The sequence below is a fragment of the Camelina sativa genome, chromosome 7 (assembly GCF_000633955.1).
Source record: "Camelina sativa cultivar DH55 chromosome 7, Cs, whole genome shotgun sequence".
NCBI classification, from domain to species: domain Eukaryota; kingdom Viridiplantae; phylum Streptophyta; class Magnoliopsida; order Brassicales; family Brassicaceae; genus Camelina; species Camelina sativa.
In genome coordinates this window covers 10512983-10526171 of record NC_025691.1, presented here as the reverse complement: position 1 = coordinate 10526171, position 13189 = coordinate 10512983, and the positions used below count along the sequence as shown (strand labels likewise).

General features: G+C 28.3%; 1 protein-coding gene across 4 annotated transcripts in view; it reads right to left on the bottom strand.

Annotated features, from left to right (window-relative positions):
• LOC104700882 (bromodomain-containing protein 4-like) overlaps positions 1-1350 on the bottom strand; it is a 5319-nt gene extending 3969 nt beyond the window's left edge. Inside the window, exons 1-4 of one of the 4 annotated variants that reach the window (XM_019227608.1) lie at positions 1246-1338; positions 1102-1115; positions 262-975; positions 65-142 (exon numbers count right to left, since the gene is read on the bottom strand). In XM_019227608.1, coding sequence (XP_019083153.1) covers positions 65-142; positions 262-930 — 747 coding nt within the window. In that variant the 5' untranslated portion in view covers positions 931-975; positions 1102-1115; positions 1246-1338. Of the gene's footprint in view, positions 1-64; positions 143-261; positions 976-1101 lie in introns of all 4 variants that reach the window. The other 3 variants (XM_010416485.2, XM_019227609.1, XM_019227607.1) reach the window with 3 other exon arrangements.

Genomic DNA, 13189 nt, shown 5'->3' with positions numbered 1-13189 from the left:
ATGTAACAGGACTCCCTAAAAAGGTGAACTTATCCAACAAAGATGTAACTATTTCTGCACTTACAGGAATTCCAAGAGCTTCTGGGTTGACAGGAGCATTGAAAGGATTAGCAGCATCCATCTTCATAATCTTCTTGATCACCTAGAGTAATATGAAACCAACAGTAACACAGAGAAGGCGCATTAGACATGGTATTCAACTCGAACTGTTGGTACCTTAAAAAAAGGAGCAAAACATTAAGTAGATAAATCTGAGCATACAGTAAGAGAATCTTCCAGTTCTTGTTTGTTGTATCGTGAATTTAGATCAGTCTTCTTCTCCTCTTTCTGCAAAGAAATCGGTGTGTTTTCTGGCTCATTCTTACTGGCTTGAGGCTTCTCATCAGGCGTTTTCGTCTCCTTTTGAAGCACTACTGCATCCTGAACCTTGACAGCATCCGCACTCTTCTCAGTAACTGAGCTAGATCCATCAAGCGCCTTTGAAGTCTTAATCTTTATACCTTTGGTTTTCCTGTAAACATTCAGAAACACAGGCCTTCTCTCAGGCAAACCAGGAACCAACTCCTCCTTTTTCTCATCAGGTTTTACAGACACCGCTAGAGAACTACTCTTATCATTACCAACAACATCACGCAATATCTCATCGGGTTCTGGGGCTTTCGAAGTCTTCAGTTTAACCTTAACACGCGCAACCGGCTTCCCCGCTGGATCTACACTAGCAGCAACAGGTGAATTACCACTCCCGGTAGAAGAAGGAGCATCAACCTCCATTCTAGTAGATTCATCATGTTCACTGTTCTCACACTCAACAGGACCTTCAGAACTCTGCTCTGAAGTTTGAGTCTCCGCGTTTTCGTTAGACTCAATCAAGTCACCAGACTTGGATTTCTTAGACTTGGTCCCTTTCTTATGTCCTCTTTTACGCTTCATCCTCTTCAACAACACAAATACTATAACCTCTGCTATAACAGACTCCTACAAACACCAAAATGACTTAAAACATCTTAAAATCTGAATCAATCAACTCACCAAAACCAAATCATATGACAAAAATTATAAAATTAAATTGAATTCAGAAACAAAAGCAGGGAGAAATTTTACCGGAAAAGGAAACCCTAAATCAACGTCGTCAAACCAGAGAAATCGAAAAGCTCAGATCCGTCGTCGAGTCGAGAGAAAGAAGATAAAGAGGGAAGATTCAAAAAGTTTTAGAATGAAAAGTTTGGAGGGAAATTGAGATTTTACCAAAAACGAACTGTTTGAACTAGACCGGCGCTAGTTTCAACTGGCTCACCAAATTCTTCGAACGTCGCTTATTTGTTTTAGACCCGAGAGAACGAGACGGAGCCCTTCCTAGTTTTAAGATCTGCAAATTTCATTTTTACGTCGTCGTTTTCACTATTGGGCTTATAATGGGCCAGATGAGAGTAGTTTGTTTTTTAACTAGGGTTATGCCAACAAAAAAACACCTAAACCAAAACCGAATGAACCATTTATTTAATAAACCGGTTTAATTAGTTTCTTTTAAAATCCGTAAAACCAAATTTAACGAATCATTACATCTATACTTTGTAGAAACTATAAGCTAGTTAAGGCGTCCATCTAGTATTTTAAACAATTAATAGAAATTTGACATATCACTCATTAACATTTTTTTACAATTTGCAGAAGTTTCTATATTAAGAATTATTTTAAACAATCTATCATGATTTGACATATTATTCATTAACATTTTTTAAATTTCCAGAATTTTTAGAAAAAGAAATTTTTTTTAAATTTATGGAAATAAAAGAAGCACCTTAAGGCGTCCACCTAGGATTTTAAACAACCAATAGAAATTTGACATATCACTCATTAACATTTTTTTACAATTTCCACAATTTTCTATATTAAGAATTATTTTAAACAACCTATCATGATTTGACATGTCATTCATTAACATTTTTTAAATTTCTAGAATGTTTTAGAAAAAGGAAAAATTTTTAAATTTATGGAAATAAAAGAACTATGTACAATATCCCACATCGGGTAGAAAATTTTTAGACAATAGTTCAGAATTAGTATAAAGAAGATTAATATGATTCCAACAACGAATGAGCAGGAAAGCTTGATTTATCAGGCGTCCAAGTTTATAAGTTTTATTCGGTTTAATCTGGTTTTTTATTTGATCAATTTGAAAGCTTTAAAAGTTTCAAAAAATATTATAATATTTAACAATTTTAAAAGTTTAAATATTATAAATATTGACACTTTTAAACGTTCTTAGCTTTTAAAAAGTTTTTAAATATTATAAATTTTAAATTTTAATAGTTTAAAATATTATAAATATTGAAACTTTTCAAAAGGTTAAAAAGCCAATAAGAATTAGATATTTCACTAATAACATTTTTGTAAATATAGTAGTAATCTATATTATTAAGATTTTTTAGAAAAAAAAAAAAGAAAAAGTAAAATCTATAGAAATAAAATAAATATGTACAACGTCCCACATCGGCTAGAAAATTTTAGACAATGGTTGAGAACCATTATAAATAAAACTAATATGTTTTAAACTATAAATTTATCAAGTTTTCTTGATTTCTGCTTATTTATCAGGTTTCCAAATTTAAAAGTTTTATTTGATTTATTTATAATTTAAAATTTTAAAATTTAAATATTTATTATAGAATGTTTAAAAATATTATAAATACCTCCATAAAATTTTTAAATATTATAACAATTTAAATTCTATAAAAAGTTAAAGTGTCATTACTATTTAACTCTAAAAAAAATATGTTACAAATATTTAAACTACATCTAAAGTTTAAAATATTTTAAATATTTAATCTCTATTAAAAATTTAAAGTTTAAGAATTACTAAATATTATATATCAAATTTTTAATATCTTGAAAATATCTTACTTATCTCCGTTTGTGTTTTATATCTCTTATGAACTGTAAAACATGTTTTTGTGTATGACTTTACAAATGATTTGATACTTTTGCAGTAAAAACTTTATTTTTAAGTCTAAGAAAGATGGATTGACATCACAAGACCTTGATTTGATGTTATTTGAGTTTAAAGAACAAAGATCGATGGAAAGCACAAATATTGTTTTAACTATACATGTGTTCATATTACTTTCTCTGCAAAGTAAGGATTTTGGTTTGAGAAGTTTCAATATGTGTGGATCTAAAACCGAATAAGCATATGGATGAAATTATCAATAATTGGGTGCATGTGTTGACTATGCTGGTCTGCATAAATTGCACAAATTTTATGAGAAAATAAATTATTTTGGTCTTGGAGTTTGATGGGTTAACAAGTTGTGTGGTAGTCTTAAAAAAAAGTTTTTCAGTAGAAAAATGTGAAGAAATTGACGAGGAAGAAGAAGAACAAGAGTATAACGAAGAAACAGACGGTAAAAGTAACGATGTTAATTACCATAAAATTTGACAATGAAAATGACAANCTTTATTTTTAAGTCTAAGAAAGATGGATTGACATCACAAGACCTTGATTTGATGTTATTTGAGTTTAAAGAACAAAGATCGATGGAAAGCACAAATATTGTTTTAACTATACATGTGTTCATATTACTTTCTCTGCAAAGTAAGGATTTTGGTTTGAGAAGTTTCAATATGTGTGGATCTAAAACCGAATAAGCATATGGATGAAATTATCAATAATTGGGTGCATGTGTTGACTATGCTGGTCTGCATAAATTGCACAAATTTTATGAGAAAATAAATTATTTTGGTCTTGGAGTTTGATGGGTTAACAAGTTGTGTGGTAGTCTTAAAAAAAAGTTTTTCAGTAGAAAAATGTGAAGAAATTGACGAGGAAGAAGAAGAACAAGAGTATAACGAAGAAACAGACGGTAAAAGTAACGATGTTAATTACCATAAAATTTGACAATGAAAATGACAAGAAAGAATATGAAGAATAAGAAAACATTGAATAAAAAAACACGAAAACATAGGTGATAGCGATCAATTAAATATGAAAAATGAGATAAATTCATGATTATAAAATTGTTTCGTTTTTTTGGTGGTCAAATAATTAGTTTAGGATATGTGAGGTCACCAATTTGATTCGCCTAGCCTGGATGTGAGTTAAATTAATGATTTTTTTATTAGATTTGATTTTATAACACGACTGATTTATATATATTTTAAAAAATGTGTATCTGAAATTTATTTTTTTCCTTAATAGTAATCTAAATTTTCTATAAGATAATATTTCATTACCGTCATCAATCATATATAATTTTAATCCAATTAACATTTTTTAAAATTTTAAGAATTTTCAATATTAACAATTATTTTAAACATCCTATCAGGATTTGACATGTCATTCATTTGCATTTTTTAAATTTACAGAATTTTTTAGAAAAAGGAAAATTTTAAATTTATGGAAATAAAAAAAAATATCTACAATATCCCACATCGGCTAGTTTAGACAATGGTTCAGAACCATTATAAATAAAATTAATATGTTTTCAACAACGAATGAGCAGGAAAGCTTGATTTATCAGACGTCCCAGTTTAATAGTTTTATTCGGTTTGATCCAGTTTTTTATTTGATCAAACTAAAACATTAAAAAGTTTCAAAAAATATATTAGGTGTTGTTCGTTTGGTGAACGAGACGCAATATCTGGATGCAGATGCATCTTATTGTTCGTTTAGTGACAATTAAGAAATGAATTGGATTAGGTATTTGGATGAGTTTTGAAAACTAATCTAAAAAAAGCTGAATTTCTGAATGAGTTTTTTTGGAGAGTTTGAATGAGATAAACTCATCCGTAATTGGTAAAAGTCCAAAATATCTTTATTTTCAGTAAATAATTATAAAATATTTTTTTCTCAATTCTAATATACATAAAACCCTAAAATCTCAATTCTTCACCCAACAACCCGCAAAATCTTGTTTTCTCACTAAAACCGCAAATTACATTTTTCAGCTAAAACCGCAAAATTACATTTTCCTATCAAAATCATGTTTTCCCGCTAAAAACGCAAAATCTCGTTTTTCTTCTAAAACCTCAAAATCTCGTTTTACCGCTAAAATCGCAAAATCTCGTTTTCCCGCGAAAACCGCAAAATTACGTTTTCATGCCAAAATCGCAAAATCTCATTTTCCCGCCAAAAACAAAAAATTCGTTTTCCTGCCATAAACGCAAAATCTCGTTTTTCCTCCAAAACCGCAAAAAAACTCATTTTCCCGCCAAAAACATAAAATCTTGCTTTCTCGCCAAAACCGTAAAATCTCGTTTTCTCGCCAAAACCACAAAATCTCATTTTTCCTCCAAAACCGCAAAAACTCGTTTTCCCGCCAAAACCATAAAACCTCGTTTTCTCGCTAAAACTGCAAAATCTCGTTTTTCCTCCAAAACCGCAAAAATTGTTTTCCTGCCAAAGCTGCAAAAACTTGTTTTCCCGCCAAAACCACAAAATCTCGTTTCCAACTAAAACCGCAAAATCTCGTTTTTCGCCAAAAGACCCAAAATTACATTTTTTCGCCAAAATCGCAAAATCTCGTTTTTCCGCCAAACTCGCAAAATTACGTTCTCCGCCAAAAAACGCAACAACACAAAATTATGTTTTTCCGCCAAAATTGCAAAATCACGTTTTTCGCTAAAACTGCAATATCACGTTTTCCGCAAAAAATGTAAAATCTCGTTTTTTTACTAAAAACACAAAATCTCATTTTAAAATATTTATTTAAAACTAATATGAACATAAGCTAAAAAAATCAATAAATCAAAACCACTAAAACATCTTCAACATAAATAAAAGAGTTTTTTTGGTCTTTTATATATATTGTATCGAGATTAAGATATGAAATTACAAAACAAACATAATTGCATCCAGATACAATTTATGGATGCATGAACCAATAACACAAACGAACATCATCTAGATATTGCGTCTTGATGCTGTATCCAGATATTATGTTAGTTCACCAAACAAACTAAGCCTTAGAATATTTCAAATTTTTAAAAGTTTAAATATTATAAATATTGAAACTTTTAAAAGTTAAAATATTTAAATTTTTAAAAGGTTCAAATTTTATATTTCGAAACTTTTTTAAATTTTAAAATATTATAAATATTGATGTAATACATAAATTATCTTATTTATCTACGTTTGTGCCACAACTGGCCGGCCCATTAGCCAAATCCCTACATTCGTTGGGAGCGGGACTCGATCCCAGGTGTGCTGGTGTCTTGTGCATTAAGGACTTACCATTGGCCAGTGCATTAAGGTCACTTCATGTGCTTTTTATTTCTTATGAGCTATAAAATATATTTTTGTGTATGATTTTATAGATGAGTTGATATTCTTTCATTAATTTTTTATTTTTATCTTATTTTTTATTTTTATGAGAAAATAAATGATTTTGTTTTTGGAGTTTGATGGGTTAAAAAGTTGTGTGGTAGTCTAAAAAAAATGTTTTTTAGTGGAAGAATGTGAAGAAGTTGACGAGAAAGAAGAATAAAAAGAGTATAACGAAGAACCAGACCGTAAAAGTAATGATGACAATTACCCCAAAATTTGACAATGAAAATGACAAGAAAGAATATGAAGAATAAGAAAACATGGAATAAAAAACACGAAAACATAGAACATAGCGATCAATTAAATATAAAAACGAGTTAAATTCATGATGATAAAATTGTTCCGTTTTTATGGTGGTCAAAAAATTGTTTAGGATATGTGAGGTCATCAGTTTGATTCGCCTCTCCTCGACGCCCTCTTAAGTTGTCCACCTAGGATTTTAAACCACCAATAGAGATAAGACATCTCACTAATTAACATTTTTTAAAATTTTCCAGAATTTTCAATATTAAGAATTATTTTAAACATCCTATCAGGATTTGACATGCCATTCATTAACATTTTTTAAATTTACAGAATTTTTTAGAAAAAGAAAAATTTTAAATTTATGGAAATAAAAGAATTATGTACAATATCCCACATCGGCTAGAAAATTTTTAGACAATGGTTCAGAACCATTATAAATAAGATTAATATGATTTCAACAACGAATGAGCAGGAAAGCTTGATTTATCAGGCGTCCCAGTTTAATAGTTTTATTCGGTTTGATCCAGTTTTTTATTTGATCAAACTAAAACATTAAAAGTTTCAAAAAATATATTAGAATATTTCAAATTTTTAAAAGTTTTAAAAGTTTAAATATTATAAATATTGAAACTTTTAAAAGTTATAATATTGAAACTTTTTAAAAGGTTCAAATTTTATATTTCGAAACCTTTTAAAAATTTAAAATATTATAAATATTGATGTAATACATAAATTATCTTATTTATCTACGTTTGTGCTTTTTATTTCTTATGAGCTGTAAAATATATTTTTGTGTATGATTTTATAGATGAGTTGATATTCTTTCAGTAATTTTTTTTATTTTTATCTTATTTTTTATTTTTATGAGAAAAGAAATGATTTTGTTTTTGGAGTTTGATGGATTAACAAGTTGTGTGGTAGTCTAAAAAAATGTTTTTCAGTGGAAGAATGTGGAGAAGTTGACGAGGAAGAAAAATAAAAAGAGTATAACAAATAACCAAACAGTAAAAGTAACTATGACAATTACCACAAAATTTGACAATGAAAATGACAAGAAAGAATATGAAGAATAAGAAAACATGGAATAAATACACAAAAAATATAGGTCATAGCGATCAATTAAATATGAAAACGAGTTAAATTCATGATGATAAAATTGTTCCGTTTTTCTGGTGGTCAAAAAAATTATTTAGGATATGTGAGGTCATCAGTTTGATTCGCTTCGCCTCAACGTCGAGTTAAATTCATGATTTTTTATCAGATTTGATTTTATAACACAACTGATTTTTATATTTTTTAAAAATGTGTATCTGAAATTCAATTTTTTCTTTAATACCAATTTAAATTTTTTTTATAAAATAATATTTTATTACTGTCTAAAATTGAAGACGTTTGTTTTTAAGGGACAGGAGTCACCAGTTAATTTCCTTTTTTACTTATCAAAGAAAATTAAAAGTTTGCATAAAGCCCACTAATTAATTTTCTTTTTTTAAATATTTTCTTGTTCTACTTATTGTCATTTGTTTGGGTATCTTATTGTCAAAGTTACTCATTAACAAAATCGTGACACGTGTCAATTGTATCAGTTGACACATGTCAATTCTAAATATATTAAAAATTTTAAAAATAAAAAAAAAGTAAAAATTCAAAACCTACCATAAAAAGGTTTTATATAAAGGTAAAATAGAGAAAATAAAACCTAATTTTATTTACAATCTTTTAAAGAAAAGAAAACTTTTGTAAACTTTCAAATGTAAAACAAAACTATTAACAATTTTAAAAATAGTAAAAGGTAATTATAAGAAAATTAAAATTTAAATAGCTTTAAAATTTTAAAAAGATCATTATAAGGGAGTTATATATATATCATAAAATTGAAATTATAATATAGTTATTTATTTTAATTTTAAGTTGCTAATTTTACAAGAAAAATGTTTACTTTTTATATAAGATAAAAAAAATGATTGTGAAAATATACAATTAATTACTGTTTCTAAAAAAAATGTAAGTACCCTCCTTTACATAAAAAACAAAGATGGTTGAAGTAAAAAAAAAAAATAGATCGTCTCATATTTTTTTCACCAATCAAATAATTTTTTCAAAAAGACGGTTATTGTAATATATAAGATAGGAGTATGTAATATTAACGTATATGTTTTTCAAAAAGACTGCTATTGTAATAATTTATTCAAAAAGACTGTTATTGTTATCTATGCGTTTTTGTAACTATAAAAATGTTAAAGTGAAGAGACATTTAATAGGTTATTTAATGTGTTCATAAAGACAATTTGTTGGTAGTAGTGAAGACTAAAGAGTATATTTTAACAGTAAAATATATTTGTGTGTACAAATACACTTTTAGTGGTAATGTATATAGAAGATTTGTAAATGGATATACATTAGTGTATTATAGTAAAAAAACAACAACTATTTTCTATAAATAAAAGTTTATCTCTTTACTTTTATACATTATTTTAACTTATGAAAAGAATTAAATATATATTCTTTGTTAAATTTAATTTTTTTTTAATAGCTTTGAACTCATCTACAACAATTTTTTTTTAACTAAAAGTATATCTATTTACTTTTAATTTTCAACCAAACAATAAATTAAAAGGAAATAAGAGAACTTGAGAGATAAGAGAACGCGAAATATGGGCAAGACAATTTGTCTTCGTATTTGACGCACGCGGGATCCAAGAGATATAGAATAGTGGGAAGGACTCCAGCGAGTTAAACTTATCAAGCAGGTTGGAGAAGGACGGCCAATCTTCAGGGACTGCACAATAGTGAGTAACTCAGCACAATCAGTCTCCAAATGTTGACAAGCGATCCCTGCAGCATGTATCCGCTCCATGGCCCACAACAACGCTTCTAACTCCGAATGTAGGGAGGAGGGGCTCCGTCTTAGACACTTGGCCCCCAACAACAAGGTTCTCTCCTCGCCAACGCAACACCACCAGCACAATCCTGAATGCACATTGGTTGCTTTCCAAGAAAAATCAATCTGACAACCAGGTGAAGAAATCTTGAATCCCGAAGATGGAGATGGAGCTGACATGACCGCCGTAAAAGAGAGCGTCTCTTCCCAGGCTAACGTATCACCCAAAGCCTGAGCATTTATATCATTCGCATTGATCTCTAAACCTTGAAAAACTTATTTATTTATAGACTTCCAGATTGCCCATAAAATTCATGGTAATTGAAGAAGTTGATCAGGATCACCCTGTTGAGAGGTACCCCTCCAGAATACAAAATCCAAATTCAAGTACACCGGCTCATATGGAAAACCTTTTGACGAGACCAGAGTCGGAAATAAATCCCAAATTTCATACGAGTGATGGCATTCAGAGAAAACATGATTAATAGTCTTAACTGCAGAGTCGCACCTTTTACACCAAATATCGCATTAAACAACTCTGTGTATCAATTTATTTTTATAGATAATTTTTACTTACTAAAAATATTTATTTTATATTCTTTTTTAAATTTAATTTTATTTTAAAAACTCTAAACCCACACATCGGGCGGGTCCTAATCTAGTTTTATTATAAAGGCAATGTTAAACCCTTCGTTGATCTGATCATATAACAAAAAGAAAAGAACTTCTAGGTCTAATCTCTCTCTCTCTCAATTCTCTAAGCTCTCTCGATTCAGATTTGGATTATTGTTTTATCAACGTTGGTCAATCAGATCGGTTAACACTTAACAAATGAGGAAGAGTAGAGAGAATCTAGATTTGGATTATCGTTTTATCAACGTTGGTCAATCAGATCGGTTAACACTTAACGGAGAGAGAATCTACCAGATCGGTTAACACTTAACAAATCTTGTATAGGTCTTCTTTGCAAGATTACAAGTAAATACATCGCCATTTTAACTAATATACTTGCCGGTAGTCGTTTTTAGGGTTGTGCCAAAAAAAAACATCTAAACTAAAACCGAACTAATCATTTATTTAATTAACCAGTTTAATTAGTTTATTTTAAAATCAGTAAAACCAAATTTAAGGAATCATTACGTATTTTTCTGAAATTGAAGATGTACAAGGAGTCACCAATTAATTTCATTTTTTTACTTATTAAAGAAAATTGAAGGTTTTCACAGAGCTCACCAATTAATTTACTTTCTCTAATTTTTTTTTTTTTTTACTTACTAGATAATATCCCACACGTTGCGTGCATTTGAAATTAATATAACAAAATATAATTATATACTTTTAAAGGAGTTTAGTAACTTATTGAATAAACTGATTATTTTAAGAGTTTATATTACATAAATATTCTTCTAAACAAGTATCTTTCAAAACTTGTAAAAAAATTATAAAAACATTTCCCTCAATTATGGTTTTATAGCTTTCTTAGTTCCTTCAATAGTTTTTCCCACTATCCAAAAAATGCAAGAAAACTTACCTATTATTTATTATATTATTTAGATTCATTATGAAAATAAATAGTATTCGAGATGATTAATCGAAAACTAAAAACGCTTTTCCGAGATGATTAACAAAGTCATATATAATAAATCATATGAAAATGATTCAATTATACTAGTATAAGTGAGACCAAAACCTAATTCATATATATTTACAATTCACAATAATTTAGTTTTAATAAATTAATATAAACATATTATATATATGTTAATTAACTATATACTGATAAATGATATATGATTAGAATAATATTAATAAGTGAATAGAAATTGAAAATAGTTACATAATAATTTCATGTGAATTATTTATCTTAAAATGAATAAAAAATAATAGCAAAATATAAGATGTGCGACATATCTTAAGGATGACAAGTAGAATTCAAAATAAAACTATACATATATTCATAATATAGGGATAGTATATATGTAGTATTAATATCCAAAAAAAAATAAAAACAATTTAGATGATAGAAAAGTTAAATATTTCATCATATTTCCTTTTTATAAGAATTTCCTTTTAAAGCCTTTGTTTTGACGGAAAAAACTTCTAGGTTTTAATCTCTCTTTCTTGTTCATAAGCGAGATTCATCATATCTTCTAGGTTTTAATCTCTCTTTCTCTATTCTAAGCAGTTGTTACTTGATCGATCATCTCTCAGTATGAACTCGAAAACAAGGGCGACTTAGACGGAAACGAACAAGACAACGACGACGAAGAGATAGAGAGCGAAAGAGGATAGCGAGCGAGTATGGGGAGAGATGGCGACGAGAGAGTAGAGAAAGACAGAGTATCGCCGGCGGAATTAGGATTCGGCGACTAGAGAGAGAGAGTTTTTTTTTTCGGGTTGTGATCAATAAAAACTGTTCAGTTTTCCTCTTTTTTGATATAAAGAAGAAATTGTGGATTCTGGAAAAAAAATGTATAGTGATGTGGATTATGGAAGACGATGTGTATTTTAATTTGCTGATGTGTATTTTTTTTATTTTTCTAATCAAAATCGAAAAAATAAACCTAAAAGTTAAATTGTAATTACACCCAGAACACTAAATATTTAAGCAATTTTTTAAAAAAAATTAAATATCAGGAATAAACCAATTTTTGGAGTACATGTCACTAATTCCTTCTTTGTATATTGGGAGAGTTTTCTCTGTTGGCCGCTCTTATTGTGTCATTATGATAAAATCTCAAATTTGTTGCTATGAGTGTACAAAGAAGGATTCCTTATTATACAATCTTTTTTTGGATTCTTATTAAAGTATGTGTATACTATAATTCTAATAATTACTTTAACAATCAAATGTAGTAAAAATGGGAGAAAAGTTACAAAGAATCCTTGTGATTTTGTAAAGCAATTATAAAGATCAATATGCTTTTTGAAATAAAATTATAAAGAATCATTGTACGTTGTTTGTTTACAGAAAAAAAAAAGAGAAAATAATAAGGGGGAGGTATTGGTTTAGGATTTAGAAAGATTTTTAATGACTTTATGTTCTTGCTGATTGTTAGAATCATAGAAAATTGAAAGTTAAAAATGAAGGATTCTAAGAGATTGTTTAGGAAGTTTTTTAAAATCTTGATGATTTGTTTTTTCTAATCTTGTAAAATCTTTCTATTTGATGAAAGAGTTTTCATGACTTTTGTTATGAAGGAAATGATATAAAATCCTAAACCAATAACATAAAATTTGAATTCATTAACAATCCAAGATTCTTTTGTTTTACTTGAATAACATAAAACTTTTAATGACTTTATAAAACTCTTAATCCAATAACACTAGATTTATCAAGATTTTAGATAACTTTTTACAAATCCACAACCAATAACACCAAATTTTTAAAGAGTTTTTAAAAGTCTTGATTGAATAACAACATATTTTACCTAACTTTTAAAGTCATTAAAATTCTTTCTAAATCCTAAACCAATACCTCCCCCTAAGAGTGTTTGAGAATTAGGGTAAAACACAAGGGCTATTATATAGAATTCGATTTCCATATATTTTCATAATTATAATTTCCTTTTTTATTTGTTGTCGGCGGGTTGGGTGTTTTATTAAAAGGCAATTTTAAGCCATCGTTTTACGGATTGTCTGAAAACACTTTAGGGTTTTATAAGTCTCTCTTTCTCTAATCTCTCTCGATTGAGCTTTGGTCGTCTAGATTTCGATTATCGTATATCATCTCTCTCAGT